Source organism: Lepeophtheirus salmonis, chromosome 5 (assembly GCF_016086655.4).
Source record: "Lepeophtheirus salmonis chromosome 5, UVic_Lsal_1.4, whole genome shotgun sequence".
In the NCBI taxonomy this organism is placed as follows: Eukaryota; Metazoa; Arthropoda; class Copepoda; order Siphonostomatoida; family Caligidae; genus Lepeophtheirus; species Lepeophtheirus salmonis.
The window spans coordinates 23,063,388-23,081,456 of NC_052135.2; the positions used below are offsets into that span (position 1 = coordinate 23,063,388).

The following is an 18,069-nucleotide window of genomic DNA, read 5'->3' on the forward strand; positions in this document are numbered from 1 at the left end:
GAGCAGGGCCTTGAGTAAGAAGGAGACCAAACCGTTGCTTGATCAATATCCTTTCACGGGAAAATTTGTCTTCTGGAGAGAAACGTGCTGGATGAGCAGAGAAGGTTGGATTTCCGTCTGGTGCACACTTCGACAAAGTATATACTCTCTTCTTGTCGCTGTCCAAATAGTACATCAAATACATGGTCCAAATCGACTTACCAACTAAGACTCGAGAAATCTAATTGACTTGACTCACCTCCACGCTCTTTTAGAGAATAAAATAATATCAACAAAAGCATGTGTCTTCAAGACAGGCTGTCCAGTTTATTCTTTCTTTTAGCCAATTTTTTGGAACAGCCCATAAACTTAATCCTTTCTTATATTTCTAGCAAGGAAGGTTTTGTTTCAAAATGAGTGGATACAAAATAATGAGCTACTTTAAAATTAATAATGAGGGACGACAAAGAGGTTCGTCATAACTAAAGCTCATTATTTTTTCGGGACCTTTTTGTTTGTCTCAACTCTCAATACATTTTGTTAAATTCTTACTGAGCCAACCACCTTCAAATATAGAATGCTACTACATACATCTTAAGAAGAATGAGCTGATAACATGAAACACACGATAATACTTTAGTATGTCGACATAGTCTGTCCCATGAATTACGCCACTCCAAAAAATTATTGCTTGTGAGAGATTTGACTCATGCAAACTTTAAAATTCATTTTAAATATGGAATACATATTGTATACTTTTTTTTGAGTATATTCATTCGAACACAAGGATGGAAAATGGTGAAGCAATTCTTCTTGAAAGAGGTAAGGATCTCAGTTACCAATTTGACAGTCAGACAAAATTGCAATATTTTCAATTATTGAGTAATAAGATTGTCGTCTATTAGATGATTGAGGTCACTATTAACCATGCAAATTAAAACGAAGATAATACTCATGGAATGATTATTTTTGCATATAATTTCTTGGTAAATATCATGGATCTCAATAATAAGCATATTAATTTATGCAAATGAAGTGCCAGGTCAAAAATTAGAGATAAAGCTGAGATCATGGAGTAGCCAGACATGTGACGTCATGGTTCGGAAATAAGAATAATAAACTATGCAATGATTGAACCAGAAAGGTTTGCGAAATAATTTATACAAATGAGCATAATAGTGGATACTGAATTAAGAATGAAACGGTAGTAACTCTTGCATTGGAAACATGGAAAAACGAAGTCTGTAATGATGGAAATAATTAAGGGTTTTGACAGGTGACGTCATAAGTAGATATTACATATTGGGCCGTAAAGAAAGAAAGAGCAAGTTAGTAGCTGGATTGGAGATGGAGAGTAGTGGGAAGGAAGAAGAGAGAAAGAAAGAGAGAGAGAGCTATAGAATAATGGAAGAAAAAAATAGATAGAGGAAGGGAAAGAGAGAGAGAGAGAGAGAGAGTATGATCCAGGGAATAATGAAATGAATATGGAACGCGCTTTTTTTGTGTTTGACGGAAGTGCAAAATCATTTTCTCATTTTAATAAAGTAAATGCTGTAAATTGAAACTTCACCTCATGACTTTTTGAAAAAAAAATATTTCTTTTAATAGAAAGATTAACCGTTAAACTTTGAATCATACAATATATATTAGTATTTAACTTAATTTTATATTGAAATAGTTCTATTATGTTCAATATATACTACTAACAACAAGTACGCAAGCCTATTTCTGCAAATGGCAAAAGCAAATCAATTTTTCTAAATGAACGACATCAAATCAATTTCCTATCAAAGTATCATTGTTTTAAAAATCGTCATCCAGTAATGATTGCCTACTCAGCACTTTTATCAATCAAATTGTATCAAAATTCTCCAATATCTAAGCCAGAAATCTTAAATATGAAGCCAAAAGCCAACTTCATGAAAATAGAAAAGTTATTCAAAAAATTGTTGAACTACTATTTATTTTCTTCCAAAAGTTGGATTGAAGATAGAATGGAGTTAATTCACAATTCAGTGATAAGTGGTATATTGTACTTAATATACTTGCTTCATTATAAGAATTAGTTGAATTAAAAATATATAGTAAATATTTAATGTCATTGAAAGGATAATTGTTTAATGGTTTCACTTCTATTTAAATTAATTCAATTATCTTTGTAAATGGGTAAGGTATGAGGTGTTAAAGTTTCAATTGACTACATTTATTGAATGAATCTGAGGAAATTATTTTGCACTGGAGTAAAAAAAAAGCGCACGCCAAAAGAAGATATGAATTACTGATTTAAGTGTTTCTTCGTCCCTGCATAGTCGTTAAGACTGAATATAGTGAATATACTTTGATGATGACTGTGTGATGAAGTTAGAGAGAGAGAGAGAGAGAAAGACAAACATTAAGAGAAAAAAGTATCTTGTTAGTGCTGAAGTTATAAGTTAAGAACTACGAAAGTGGTATTTATGAATATTATTATTAATTATTCTACGTACGTGTGATAATTAATGATTATAGAAGGACTTATGAGAACTAAGGGATGAAATGAATACAATGTTGTTAGAATGGAGTTAGAAGGATTTCCTTCGAATTTCACGGGAGAGATATACTTACTGATACTGGACTTTTTGGAGCGGAGTCCTTGCTCAGAGAGTGCACTGCAACTAAAGAAAGAGCTTGCTCAGAATGGCCTTGTTCCTCCTCGCTATGACTGGAGAGGAAGTCCTCACCCACGGTCCTTTGAAGACTTTTCCAAGGAGTATTCCATTCTGGCACCCAATCCTCTTCTTCGGCTTTTTAAGAGCCTTAGCGAGGAGCCCCTTCATGGAAAGGGTCTGAAAGTCCCTTCCTTACTTCTCAATGCCAAATTAAGGACAGTTGAAGGTAGATCCAGGCCTTCCAGGTCTCTTACGCATCACATTTTCCAAAAAGAACTTGGCTTCTCTCCGTCCAAAGAATCCATCTTTTCAGAAATCACTCCGAGTTTAAAATGCCTAAGAAGAACTCTAGGACATTTAAGTAGTGTGTATTGTCTATTGTTCGACAGAACAGGATCTCTAATCTTTACAGGTGCTGATGACCTGCTCGTTAAATGCTGGAACCATAGTAGCGGTCGTTTAATATACACTTTTAGAGGAGCTAGCTCTGAAATCAGTGATCTTGCTGTAAGTCATGACAATCGTCTTCTTGCCGCAGGTTCCTGTGATAAAATGGTGCGAGTATGGTGTTTATTTTCCGCTGCTCCTATTGCTATATTATCAAAGCAGCAAGGACTTATCACTGCTGTACATTTTTGTCCTTTACAAAATGAAAAGAAACGTTACTTGGCATGTACTTCTGGGGAAGGGGCTGTTACTTTTTGGAAGTTTTCCTATAATGAGTTCGGAAAAGCTGAGTTTGAAGAATCCCCCACAAGATACTTGGAAAAGATTCGACCTGGTGGAGCTCGTATGATCTGTGCATCTTTTTCTCCCGGAGGTATCTTTTATTGTGTTGGCTCAGTCGACCACCATGTACGAGTGTATAAAATGGATCATCTGGATGGTCCTCAGCGCATTTTAGAAGATAATGCACACAGCGATCGAGTCGATTCTATACAATGGTGTCATGGGCCTGGTCTTAAATTTCTTTCAGGTTCAAAAGATGGTACTGCAAGGATATGGAGCTATGGGCAACTTAAATGGACTTCTATCACGTTAAATATGACTGATGAAAATGTTGAAAGAAATACAAGTAACACTAATGCATCTACAGAGTCATCACAGGATCCAGGGTTTGCATCAGGTGCTGCTTCGACAAAAAAAGTTACAATGGTAGCCTGGTCAATCGATGATTCCATAGCTATTACAGCTATTTCAGATAATTCTATCAGACTTTGGAATTCTAAGAGTGGGGATTATTTAGGTTCCCTCTTGGGACATTCAGACGAAATTTACGTCATGGAGCCTCATCCTTTGTGTTCAAATATTTTACTTTCAGCTGCACATGATGGTTGTATCATGATGTGGAGTTTAAAGTTTCAAAAATGTCTCATGAAGTATAACAATGTAATTCCTTCCGAAGAAAATGCAGCTTTATATGACGCAAAATGGACTCCTGACGGTACCTCAGTTGCTTGTACTGACTCCTTAGGTCATCTTCTTATTTTTGGTTTTGGTTCATCTGAACATTATAGCAAGCTGCCAAAGGAGTTATTTTTTCATACAGATTACCGACCCTTACTGAGGGATTCATTTAACAATGTTGTGGATGAACAGACTCAAGTTCCTCCTCATCTTTTATCCAGTCCTTTCCTTGTAGACTCTGAGGGATTTCCCTATCAGCCGCAGATCCAGAGATTTGTTAGAGGACGGGAGTTCTTGAGTGATGGTGAAGCTTTGATACCAAGAGGTCCCGAACCATCTTTTAATATCAACAACAGTCTACAAGTTCCTATTCCTGATGCCGTTTCTCCAGAAGCTCCCAATGTGAACGGAGAAGTTAATTTATTAGAAGAAGCTCAAGCTGGTGCAAGAGCAGCTATCCATGAAAATAATTTAGTAACAGATTATGAACTTCCTGGTAATGTTCAAGAGAACAAGTCATTCAATCGATATATACTTAATAAAAATGACACAAAATATAAGGGGTTCATCGATAATTCTTTGGAGACAATCAAAGAATATTCGAAACTGGAGTCAGAGTTGTTTCTAAAAGATAGAGAAAAATATTTGAAAGATCATGATTATTTATCTCCTGCGTGTATCAATTCTAAAAAGACTAACCATGGGTTGACCAGAAAGACCAAAACTAGTTCCCAAGCAAGGTCTCGAGGGGCTAGTGTTGAGAAACTTGAAGAGGATTCAGATGAAGAAAATGATGAAGTGAATGATCAAACCTCAGACTGTTCTTTAGATGAAAGTGATTTTTCAAGCATAGAAGAGACTACATATGATGAAGCTTCCTCTTGCAACGACCATTCTGATTGGGGATCTGACAATGATAACACTACTAATATAGCTCAATCATCATCTACGGATAAAAAAAGAAGCCCTAAAAAAAATGGAGGTCGAAATGCTGCTCAAAAATGTCGTGAGCAAATTTTTTTATCAACTCCAAGAGGTGAATTAGCAGAAGAATACATCCCTTCACAGTGGCTTAGTGAATCAATTCCCAGAAAAACTCCATATTTCCCTCAGATCGGAGATGTTCTTATGTATTTTAAGCGGGGTCATGAAAAATACCTGGATTTAGTTAGAGATAGAAAGACTTATATCATTAACATGAAAGAACAAACATGGATAAAAAAGAAACTAGGCGAGTCTGTTATGACAAAAGTAATAGGAATCAAATTTGAAATTAAACCCCCAAGATTGGCCGTATTAAAATTCCAAATCCTCAATCTGAATTCAGGAAATCCTACGGGAGAAACTTTTACATTAAAATATCACGATATGAACGATGTTGTTGATTTTCTAGTTCTCTATCAAACTTATTCAGCTTCTACGAATGAATGGAAATGTAGTGATAGGATTCGATGTCAAATTGATGATTGTTGGTGGAAAGGAACAGTTAAATCAATTGGCCCCGAGACATCAACATCAATAACGTCATCTTGTGATGAGTGTAAGTTCCTTAGTATTCTGTGTCATTGGGATAACGCCGAAAAAGAATTTCTGAGTCCATGGGATCTTGAAAAACTCACTGAAGATACTCAGGATATTCCAGATGGAACATTAGTAACTCCGGAGCAATTAAAATCTTGTTTATACAAACCAACTGTGGAAGAATGGAACGATATTGGAAGGGATATCGAGACTAAGCGGATTTCTGCAGCTCTAGAGACTATCATGGGGTTATCAATTGCAGAACCTTTCAATTATCCGGTTGATCAGTCAATTTATCCGGAATATTTCTATAGCGTTGAATATCCCATGGATTTAAACTTGATAAAGGCGAGAGTTGATAATAATTTCTATAGAAGAATAGCATCAATTGAATACGACCTCAAATATATTTTTGAAAATGCAGAGGCCTTTAATGTACCAAAGTCAGATATTGTAAAAAACGCAAAAATATTGGTGAGACTAGCTGGTGAAATAATTAATGATCCAGGCAAAAATAAAGACAATGTAAGTGAAATATACCATAATCTTGTCCAAAATTTTCTATGGTCTTCTTCTGATGAAGATGCAGTTGAGGAAAATCCTAGAGTAAAGAAACTCTTAACTAAGAACAGTTCAGAAAGTTTAAACCCCAAGAAGTGGAAACAAGACTGTGATGATTTGTTAACCAAGACTTTAGACCAGCCTTTTTCTGGTCCATTTCGCGGTCCTGTATCTGAAATCGAATTTCCAGATTATCATCGTTTTATTGTTACCCCCATGGACTTATCCTCCGTAAGAGAATCACTTATGATTGGAAATTTTAATTCCCCTGTTGATTTTCAAAAAGACATTCATTTAATGATTAGCAATTCTCGGGTGTTTAATACTAACCCAAAGTCCAAAATTTTAATAATGACAAATCAACTCGAAAAATGGATTGAACCTAAAATTGCTGATCTAATATCAAACTGGAAGAAAACAAATCGACGGTTAACTCTTGCTCGACGTAAGCATAAGATTAAGAAAGAGGGATTACGAGGTCAGTCAGAACAACAATCGAGTAGTCATGATCATACACCCTCTCCTCGAGGTAAAGGCAAGGGAGTTGGAAAAGGGAAATCGAACAATCTACTGAAAAAGAATAATATTAAACCAAATTATGAAGTAAATGATGAGAGTTTCTCCTCTTCATCAAATGATGATGAATCATTTTCTCCCAAGAAATCATCATCATTTAGACGTAAACATACCTTGAAAAAAAGTGAGGATGAAGATTATGCACCATTGTCTACTTGGCAATTGCGTAAAAAAAGATTAAATACAACTGTTGAATCCTGCGAATCTGATAGTTCCTCAACTGGATCTGTTGTTGGAAAAGAATCCAAACCAAAGCCTCAACGTACTGCCAAACCCATAACAAAATTACCTTCATCATCCTCATCGAGTGAAAATGATAATATTCCTAAACCTAGTACCTCTTCCTCTAGTAGTATTAAAACTTCTGCAGGATCAAGTTCGAGTTCCGCTCTTCTCGGTGAACCTTCAAAAATTGAAGATGAAAGTAAATCAAGTATTGTAACTCAAGTATCTCGTTCTGGAAGACTAGTGCGTAAGTATGCATGGAAGGATTACACCTACTCTGACAATGACGACGATGATGACGAGGAGCAAGTTGAATCTGATGACGACGACGATGCTCCCCTGGTTAGATCTAAGCGGGTTAAGGTCAACAACTCTTCTTCACCGGAGAAAAAGCCTCGTAATAATCCCAATAATAGTAGCAGCAGTAATCTTTCAAGTAAAACACGTCCTCTTCGTAAAGTTACCAAAGTTCCTAACGTTCACAGTGACGAAGCGGCGGAGGACGGAGATGAAAATTTTGTCCCTGTCTCGCAGTGTAAAAAGACACCAAACGCTGTTAGGTCCTTCGCCGCTTCATCAGTTAAGAGAAAGAAACAATCGGAAGAGTCTGAATCTGAGTTTAGTGAATCTGAGGAAGATGAAGAAGAATCTGATAATAATCAACAGACAAACTTTGTTGAATCCAATTCTGAAGACTATTTAAGTGATGAAAATATAAATCAGCATGCTCCTCCTCTCTCTCGTCAACATCAACGAGATCTTGAGCGAAAAAAAAACAAACCAAAGTCGCAATATCAAAATAGCAAAGATTTTTCTGATGTTAATGAAAGAATGTTGGTTGACGATGAAGTTACTAAAAGAAAGCGAAAATCAGTCAAGCCCGCTAAATTGAATGAAGGCGAATTGGAAGAAGATGAAGACGTTGCAGAGGATGACGATGAAGACGACGATGATGACGAGGAATATAATGTCGATGACGAAGACGATGAGGATTATTTGGAGGAAAATTCAAATCGTTTAAATCAAAGGAATGGATTTCGAAATCATAAACCCAAGTCTAATATAACCAATAGCATTAAAAAACGCACTGCAACACATCAACGGAAGAAACGTCGTTTATCTTCAAATTCATCAGAGCAAGAAAATCGACGACCTCTACGAAGAGCAGCAGCCTCACAAAAAAAACTCACGGAACATACATCGTCCTCAAGCAGTAATGATGTAACATCTGAAGATGAGTGTACATTAGCGGAAAGAAGACGGAAAAAGCCTCGAGTTATGTGAAGGATATTTTTTTACTTTGAGTTATTAACCACATAAATTTATTATTATTTCTTTCTTTTTGTCTTTTGACGTATAACTTATGATCATATGATATGACACAATGGTATTCCCATTACATCAACTATTCATCCGTGTTTTTATGTCGCCTGTTCTCCACTTTTGTCTTCTTTTGTTATATACTTAGTGTTTCAAGTTTGATCTGATAAACTTTTATTAAATATCCCTAATCTCTGTGTGAATATCCCAACTATTTATTTGATAATAGTCCAACAGTTGGGGAGAGTCATGGGCTTAATACCATTTATATCATACTTTCTGGCCATTATTCTTTCTCTTTTTTCGAAGGAAAGGTTTTGAGATGATGTAATGAAGATGTGATGCGATATGAAGAGATGAAAAATTATATAAATATTCTGGCTCAACATTTAGCCTTATAAATGTATTGTTAAAATCATCTTTTAGATAAGTTTTAATTTCTTTGAAAGATTTTCCTATTAAATAAAAAGCCAAGCATATAGTTTACATGGTATATAATACTAACATAAGGTCATAAAATACATTTTGGGGGTGCTGAGATATAATATTTTGTCTCACAAAATATTCTTTATATTTTGAAGATTTGATAATAACTAATCGTCGAATTTATTCAAGTTCTACGAAATCAATGTAAAAACAAACAATGCCAAAATCAATAATCTTTTCTAATTTTTCTTTACTTTTCTAGCCTTAGTTGTTAATTAACACAATGTGTTAACAGATATAATATCTTGAGTTGAAATTTTTGTCAGGAAAAGGAGAGCGCGAGGAGAAGGTAGTAGCGAGACATAAGATGCTTCTAAATTTTGAACTTCTTTAATATCAGCTGTATTATATTTTATTTTGGTTGGATAAAATGAATTATTATTATAAAGATGGTAACCTTCTACATTTAAATTAGCATTAGTGCAGGAAAAAATATTGTAAAATTATATTTAAATTCATTTATATATATATTATTATGCATTTTTAAAACAATTCACACTAAAGATAGGAGAGAATGTTTGCTTTAGAGAGAGAATTAAGATATTAAATAATGAACAAATAAGAAAAAAGAGGACACCTCACAACCCCATTTCCTTTAATTATTTATAAACTCAATTTTTTCCTTACAAAAATCTAAACTTAGTTGTCATAATTGTTGATTCACCAATTATTCTTTTTAAAGAAAATATATAGTTCTGGTGAGAGTGATTTTATAAAAATAGAGAATACCAATTGATATTAACTGTTAACTGTGAAGTTCCGATGACAACGGAAGTGCAGAAGTAATTAGAGACCAAGTCGTACTTATAGGTTTATGCTTCATACATTTATTTTTGTGGCACTATATTTGCCATAGTAACGATACTTGGAGGTATTATGATATCTTGGGCATAGCTTATATACTGAGTTTGAAAGTCCAGCAAGCTTTTATTTTAGATTCAAACTTTTCTTAAGTAATTCTTTAGGCTTTTTGAATAGTGTGTTGATTAAAATGACCAACCGTCTTCTTTTCCCGAACATTTCCAATTTTTACATCATGTCTCAGACTTTTTTCGTATATTTGTGAAATGCACCGTTTTATAAAGGACCAGTGATCCATGTTAAAAATCGACTTAACTAGAATGTAAAAAAAAAAAAATTATCAAACGACAAAAAATCCAGATTATCTAAACTAAAAAAATGTCTTAAAAAATAAAACCAAGAGACGATAGTCGATAAATAAGTATTGACGACTTTATTCAGGGAGCGCATTTGAGAAAAAGTATGCGGGTTATATATATATGTATATTATAAGTTTTTATTTCTCTTTTTAATATGACGTGTTGAGCTTTAGGTGCACACACTCGTTGCTAAACCTCATCTATAATTACACTCATTATTTTTTATAGTAGGGTAGTTTCATTCTATTTAAAAAAAAATCGAATAATTTTATACCCACAACGATGAAAATTTATTTTAACTATGCTGTTGCATAGAATATAAATAAATATGATCACCTAAAAAAATACTTTTAAAATCGGCCAACCGGTTAGCAAGATATTTTAAAATTTACAAATCTTAAGCCCTAGGTGGATTTCGCATATTGAAAAAATGGTTAAATGAGTGTAAAACAAAAGGAAAGCAATGATTTTCAATGTTCTTATGTTTCAAGAGGATATCTTTGGGCCTCAATTTGATTTAACATGGATTGCACGATATTTTGAAAAAATATTTTTTTGATTTCTTCAAGAGTTCCATATTCCACTGAAAACAAATGTATTCATGTTAGTTTTTTCCTTCAACTTTAATTCAACCATGCAAATTTAATGCTATTATTGGGTATATTTCAACATATACAATATACCCTTGCTTTAATTTTTTGAAAAAATATTTGCAAATCGTATGTATGCAGTTAAACCTACACTTCCAAAATAATAATTTTAAATAGACCAACCGGTTAGTGAGATGTGGCCCTTTATAAATCTTAACCCCTAGGTGGCAATCACATATTAAAAAACTTTGATCACTGATATTAGAGGTGATATTTATGATAGAAATATGATTTTGGTATCAAATTATATGTTTTTCGGGGTGAAGAGCTTGAATTTGATGTGTCCCATTTTAGCTGAAAAGTACGATTTTTTAGTCAAGTTTTCTCTTTTTGCCGGTGCTAGTGGCCATGGCTCTTGAATTTTTTCTTCTCTAATGCTAAAGGTAATCCGGCTGTTTATGTATGGCGCTCTCTATCGGTCAACAGCATAATTAAAAGCTTTTTGTTTTTGATTCTTATAAATGGTTATTTATCTAATTGCAAGCTGAACTGAGTGATGACGAGGGCCGTGTGTGGCCCTGGGCCGTCAGTTGCCCATGCCTGATTTACATTGTCAAATAAAAGGATTGAGAGTAATTTGATTTTTAAACAATTAATTGCAAGCAATTTGATCATGAAGGATTTGATTTTTATACAATTTTATTGCAGACAATTTGACAATCGTGTTCACTCTCATTGAAATTTATAATCTATTAGGAGAATCAAACGATTGTATGATTAGAAATTGTCACAAGAAATCACATTTCATTTTGCAAAATAAATATCGCTAACAGGTTGTGCAGGTGGACAACTGGTCCCTAAGGGGGATCATAACATATCGCCGCCACTATCTTGAGTATCAAGGACCCCTTCTAATGTACTATAATAAACACGTGCCCACAGGTTATGCAAGTGAATTGTATTTTGAAAAATGGCCAATTTTCCACTTGCCCGTAACATACGAGTATATATATATATAAATTCCCTATTGGCATACTCAAAAAGTATCTGTTATGTTATCCAATGGCAATATATCCCCTTACATTTGAGAACATAGAACTACAGTTGTCCCTAATTAAAAGTTTAAAATTAATCAATTGATTTAGCCTCAAAATATTAGGAATGTAAAATTTCTTACCAGTAATAAGTCAAAGGGATTCTGATGATTATCGTTGCAAGTCAAATCCTATTAATTGTACTTGACATATTCAAAGTCAATATAAACAATTGTAACAAAACTTCTTGAATATTAGGACGTGTAAAATATAATGTACACTCCAGTACTAAAGTACTCCCTACTTTATTTTTGCATTTTATTGACTTTAAAATATTATCTTTGTACTACCATAAGCCAAATGTTCACTTTTTGTAAAGTCAAATATTAATGGTCACACTAGTGTAGATTTCACCCAGATGAAAAATCCAATTGTTATAATATTTGATCATTGGTTGTGCATTTTTTTTTAACAGAATTTCAACTCTGTCGGCCCATTGCCCCTTAATCAATTTGGAAACTTATAATGGAGGATAAAATAATAAAAGCACCATTGGATGCAATATTAAATATAGTCATGTATAATCGAATGATTAAAATTTTATGTATTGATCAATTGTCAATGGCTACGTCCATAGATAAAGTGATATTATTGTTTTGCGTTAATAATTAGGTTTGCATATACAAAAGAGTATTTGGTTTTAAATGTTGAGGAAATAATCAATACGAGGTTAATTGAAAAATATATTATTCCATTGTTTAACTATAAATATTTATAACACAATACGTTTTCTTTTTATTTTACAACATATTTCTTTAATTATGATATCACCGAATTTTAAAAATTTTGGGGTTCAATTATTCTCTTCCACTCAATGTGCGTAGGTTCGTTCAAGGTTGCTTCTAGAGAAGAAAATATAATCAAAAATATTTTTACAGTATTTTACAGAGAGGAAGAAAAGAGATAGAAACAAAGAGAGAGAAAAAGAAAAAGGATTTCCTCCGAGGAACCCCTTGAATGTCCGTTTTTTGGAATCCCTCACACACTACGGTTATACAGCGAATTCTTTTGTGTCCATAAAGCTTGAAATAATTTATTAATATAGTTTGGGACATGAGGGTAAATGTTATAACAAATTGTATAATATATATTTTCTTTTTATCTCTCTTTGTTTCTATCTCTTCTAGCTGGGCATACGAATACTTATGGACTTTTATTATGAGATCAATTCAAAAATGAGTTTTTTCCTTGAAATGTTGTCATGGCCTTATCTTAAATTGGCAGGGATATAGAGCGTTTTTGGAGAAGGTCGTTTTTTAAATTAAAGTTAATATTTTCAGCTATCAAATGCAATACTTTTAAGATTTTTAAATCTATTCGTTTTGAAGCTATGAGCCTCTGAACAAAAAAGCACCTTTTTTCCATTTTAAACAAAGATAATTTGAGTTAAAAGTATGATGCAGACATTTCAAAAATGGTTTTAGAATTTTTTCACATTCGCCTTTAAAATATATTATGTTAATTTATTCTTATCTTCAACACTGAGGGCTTAAAACAGTTTTGAACCTTAAAAATAGCCAAAAAACATCAAATAATGTATACCCCTTTTCTGAAAGTTGCGAGGCTATGAGAGAAAAATAAGGCCATATTTGGAATCAGGGGATCAAACTGTACTAAGTTGAGCATATTCTGTGTGCATAAAAAAAGTGTGATTTGTTGTATAGTGGTATTTATGCTTTGAATAAGTTCATTTGACGTAAAAACAATTGGATTTTTTTTTTTTAATCTTTAAATTGCATTTTCTCAAGATGGGATTATAGCCTATCAAATATAAGCACATTTTTAAAATTAAAATGACATTTTGCAGAAAAAATAATAATAATTAAAGAATGCTTGGGAGGAGACCAGCTTACCTGAAATTAAGTTTAATTAGATTTGCTATACGCAGCAGCTTTAAAAGGAAGGAAATAAACACAAATCCCATTCTGTATGTAGCAAGGACGTATGCAGGAATTGCTCCAATGTCGATCCTACATTCTACTCTTTAAGGAATTTTGTTCTTTCATTCTTGAGGAGAGAATATATAAGTATAGAGTGTACCTAGAAGTGTATACGCTTATAAATGACGCAGAGTAACACTGATGATTTGTTAGGGAGTTATAAGTGTAAGTTCCCGTTAGACTTGGATTAGAATAGAGGATCAAAAACTTAGTCATTCCTCCTTATTTCTTGATAGATACATAATGAGATTTGCAGGGGTATCAAGGAATTAAAAAAAAAAAAAAATTAAGGATTTCTTTTCTGAAAAATAATTATTCGGCAAATTATGCAGCAGAGCAAAAATTATAATTCTGAAATTTTGTCCAAAAAACTCAAAAACCAAGCCCCCCCCCCGGTCATGAGAGCTATGGTTCCCTCTTCTCAAAATATTCTTCAAATTGTGAGATTTACCATGTTTATTTTTGGTTTTTTTTTATTTATACCGAAAATGCTTGTGATTTACAACCCTTATCATATGATTTAATTAATGTATGTAAAACAATTTAAAAAGGATAGTGAATTTTGAATTCATATGTCAACATCTTAAGATTAAATGTTTCTATTTCCTTATCATCGACCCCACCTCTATATAACTCACTATCTTATCAGTTACCTGTTATACATCTTAATGTTTTGTATCAAAATACCATAATATATATTTATGTATCTATGTTCAGGGCCGTAATCACAGGAGTGTCCAGGGCCCTCAATAATTTTTTCAGTAGTAGTATTTATTAGTCTATTAATGATGAGTCATCTATGGTCATTCCAATTATCCCCCCCCATAACAAAACCGTAAATACTTAAAATGCTTCATTCACAAACCAAAAATTATCAGTAGAGCTTTAAATTTATAATCGAAAGGATCTCGTATCCTCTTTGGGTTACACTTTACTCTATCCCTAACCTACGACTATATAAGGAACTTACATTGCTCCAGCCATAGTCGGTGCGATGTACTAGAGTCGAAAAACTAGGATGTCTCTAAGAATTCTTGACCATTTAGATAATGCCTTTGAAAATAGAAAAGAGGGCCTTTAGAAAAAATAAATATATCTATTTCCAGAAAAATAATTCTTTAGATATAAATATTACTTTATAAATTGACACAGGCTAAAAAAAGAACCCAAAAAGTCATTAAAGAAATAAAATAAACATTAATTTCTAAAACAAAAAGGCATTCGATTAAAAATAAACCAAATTATTTATCCAAGAGTTAATTATTTTTTGGGAAAATGGAAAAAGTCCCAAACTTATCTTTTTTAAAGTCACCTCATATCAGGTTATGAAAAAATTAGATTTCACTCCTAAAATCTACGAAGAATATTTTCATATGATCTATTGATTTGTCTTAAGGGTAATTTAAATTTAAATTGAGTGGCTCCAATGATTTATCCTTATGCATTGAACATTTTTCTAGCTTAATTTCTTAATGAAAATAGTCTAAGAGTTGGGAAAGGGGCCAAATTGGGCAACTACTACAGAATTTTTCGGGTTTTTTTTCTTTCTTTTTATAATACTGAATGAAGGCCATTGTTAACAGTAGCTGCCGTTTATATGATTTTTCGAGGGGACGGAAGAAAATGAATTTCTGCTGCACGGGAGAACCTTGTACACTTAAATTAGTATTATTGAATTAAATATACATTATATTTTTATATTGCATTTTATTGAAATATTCTTCTATCAGAGAAAAAGTTCTGGTAACATCCCCAACGATATTTTTATGAATGAACAAAAAAGTAAAAGAGCACATGCACCAACTTATTTTCTTTTTCTAATAACTAAATTGTGTTTTAGATACAAAAATCCCATCTCTACTGATTCTGATATTTATATAGATGGAATTTATAGCAATAATTCCTTTGTCCCCCTCCTCCCCCCAAAAAAAAAAAAAATCATATAACATATACCTGATATTCCCTCCAGTCTTCTCTTCTCACTCAACAAAAATCATATCCCTAGATATTATATAGTTTCTAAAGTGCTATAATTATATCAGCTAATTACATATACATATATGTAATAATTATAAAGATTTCAAAATGACTTCGCTTTATCCTTTTTTTGACATTACAATTTACAACACATTAATTTATTAAATATTTTATGTATAAATCAACGTAAATTGACCTGTTACGAATCTATGATAGAACATCTATGAAAAATTTCAATTGTATTAATCAAAATTGAGTATGAACTGATTATAATTCACGATGTCACTGCACTAACATAAAAATTTACTATATATTTTCATGTCAGCTGTCGATTTTCCTACTCAACGTTGATTCGTTAAATTCAAAATATTAGTAATCAGTCCTGTAAGCAGATTTATTAATAATAGATAAAAACCACGCATGGGAAAATATTATTTAAAAAAATGGTAACTTAGAGAGACGCCATATCTGCTAACTAGGATTACCATAGACTATAGTGCTTGTGTTCCTTGCTCGCTGATACGTTAGAATGTGCAAACTAAGAAATGAACAAGCTTTTAAAGAAGGCATTAAAACTCCTGGTCGTACATATATCTTTTTTCCCCATGTAATATGTCGTTTTTTGATAATACTACAGAGACGTAAATTTATCATTTCCCCTTATCACCTATGCAAATTTTTCTTCCCTTCACAGAATTTTCCTTGTTCATTTAGTTAAAAGGGGGAAATGATGGAGGCTACGTAATTAGGTCATAGAGTGATATTCAATAGCAGACAAAAAAACTGTCGTTACGACCGATACTTTTTGTCTACTACGTTTCGTCATTTAGTGTATAGCTTTGGGAGGAATAATTAATGAGAGTTGTGAAAAATATGACCTGCCGGTATGTTAAATTAAATAAACCTATAATTAACATGGTCTTCTTGATAATTTGAAGAATGTTTTGGAAGAGATTCATTTAGTTGTCATGACATTTCATTAAATTAGCTGTTAGAAGCTATTACTTGAAGAAATAAACACAAATATACCTCCATATCTTGCTAAGACATAAGCACGAATTACCACTTTGTCGATCCTCAAGTCTACTCTGAGTCCTACAGAGACTTAGTTATAAATAACAAACCTCAGCGTTACTCTCCGTCAGTCATGAACACAAACCCACTTAGCTATGTATTGATTAATTTATACTTGAATGTTCTTTCTTCAAGAATAATGATTGCAGCATTGAAAAAAGAACCCAAAAAAACGTGATATACTCTTTTTTAAACGCTCACCACAATTTAGACAATATTCCCATCTGTACTTACTATATTTTATCCAACGACAGACACTCCAAATTTTAGGAGGAGCCAGGTTGGTCAAAAGGAATTTTCTTAACTGGTTGACTAACTTGAGACAAAAAATTTATTTCCTGAAATTTTTTTAGGACTTTCTTTTATAGAACTCCAAAATTTGAATTTAATAGCTATGTCATAATTCTGCAGTTTTTGTAGAAAAAAATTTATATTATGTATATATTTCCATTACAGTATGGGCACAATCATAGTTTTGGGCAGACACGACTCTCTTATGCGAGGGGCATTAGATACTTACATCACTGGCTCTCGTTAAACTGTGAACAATCTCCAACAATTATTAAATAATATAATTTTATAAGAATTGGTTGTCTACCAAATATTTTAAGCATTATTTACTGTTACTTCTTGAAGAAAAGGTTGGGCGATACAATTAATTTAACGACATGTCAAATCTTTTTGACTTATTTAATATACTTAAGTAAACAAACGTTGACATAAATATTCCTCATTTATATAAATATTTTGAAGGACAAAGTCAAATAAGTTCTGAGCATACGTTCTGCATATCGTACTTATGTGACACGTAATTTTTTTCTCTCTCTCTGATATTTAATGCTCAAAAGATTGAAATTCTATACTCATAATATGTAGAATTGACTTTCTATGTAAACCTAAATATATGTATGATATAGCAAATAACTTGACCGTCAGACAGGGAGAGAAATCGTCCCACTATGGTCATTTAAAAAACTAAAATATGTGCATACAGCATACTACATATGTACCTATATTCAAGGATTGTGCTGGAATATGTGACTAAGGTAGAAAAAGGCGTACGAGGGGAATCAAGAGTGAATTACAATATTATTTTCTATGTATGTGCATATGAAAATGTGAATTACGTCACAGCATATCATCAAAGAAAATGAGGTGACCCCAGCATCCCTTTGGAATGAAAGAATTACTCCATTCATAGCTCGAATCTAATGATTTTAATTTCAGATTCAACCACTGATACGTGGGACTTCAGACGGTCATCAGCAAACTTATTTACAAAACTAACACTGTATTTTGTTGTGAGTGGTCGATGCATCTGCTCCATAAAATTGTAAATAGAGACTTAGAAGGAATAATAATATTTTTGTGTCAGAAAACTCGAGTCTTGACCATATTACAAAAGCTCTTTAAGACACTCCTAACTTAAATGGATATATACACACATCTATTTGAAATGAAGTAAAGTCTTAATATTACCATAATAAACTAAATCAATTAATAAAAGAAAC

The 18,069-nt window shown here is 32.7% G+C and overlaps 1 protein-coding gene across 1 annotated transcript; it reads left to right on the plus strand.

Moving 5' to 3' along the window:
* The first annotated feature begins 1,173 nt into the window (after positions 1 to 1,173).
* Positions 1,174 to 8,718, plus strand: BRWD3 (bromodomain and WD repeat-containing protein). The gene is made up of 2 exons (XM_040713434.2): positions 1,174 to 2,429; positions 2,488 to 8,718. The coding sequence occupies exon 2, from the start codon at positions 2,535 to 2,537 to the stop codon at positions 8,199 to 8,201; it is 5,667 nt and encodes a 1,888-aa protein (XP_040569368.1). The 5' UTR covers positions 1,174 to 2,429; positions 2,488 to 2,534; the 3' UTR covers positions 8,202 to 8,718.
* Positions 8,719 to 18,069: the final 9,351 nt, after the last annotated feature.

Excerpts from the sequence above, each read along its gene's own strand:
- BRWD3 (XM_040713434.2), top strand. The coding sequence starts at position 2,535 with ATGGAGTTAGAAGGATTTCCTTCGAATTTCACGGGAGAGATATACTTA.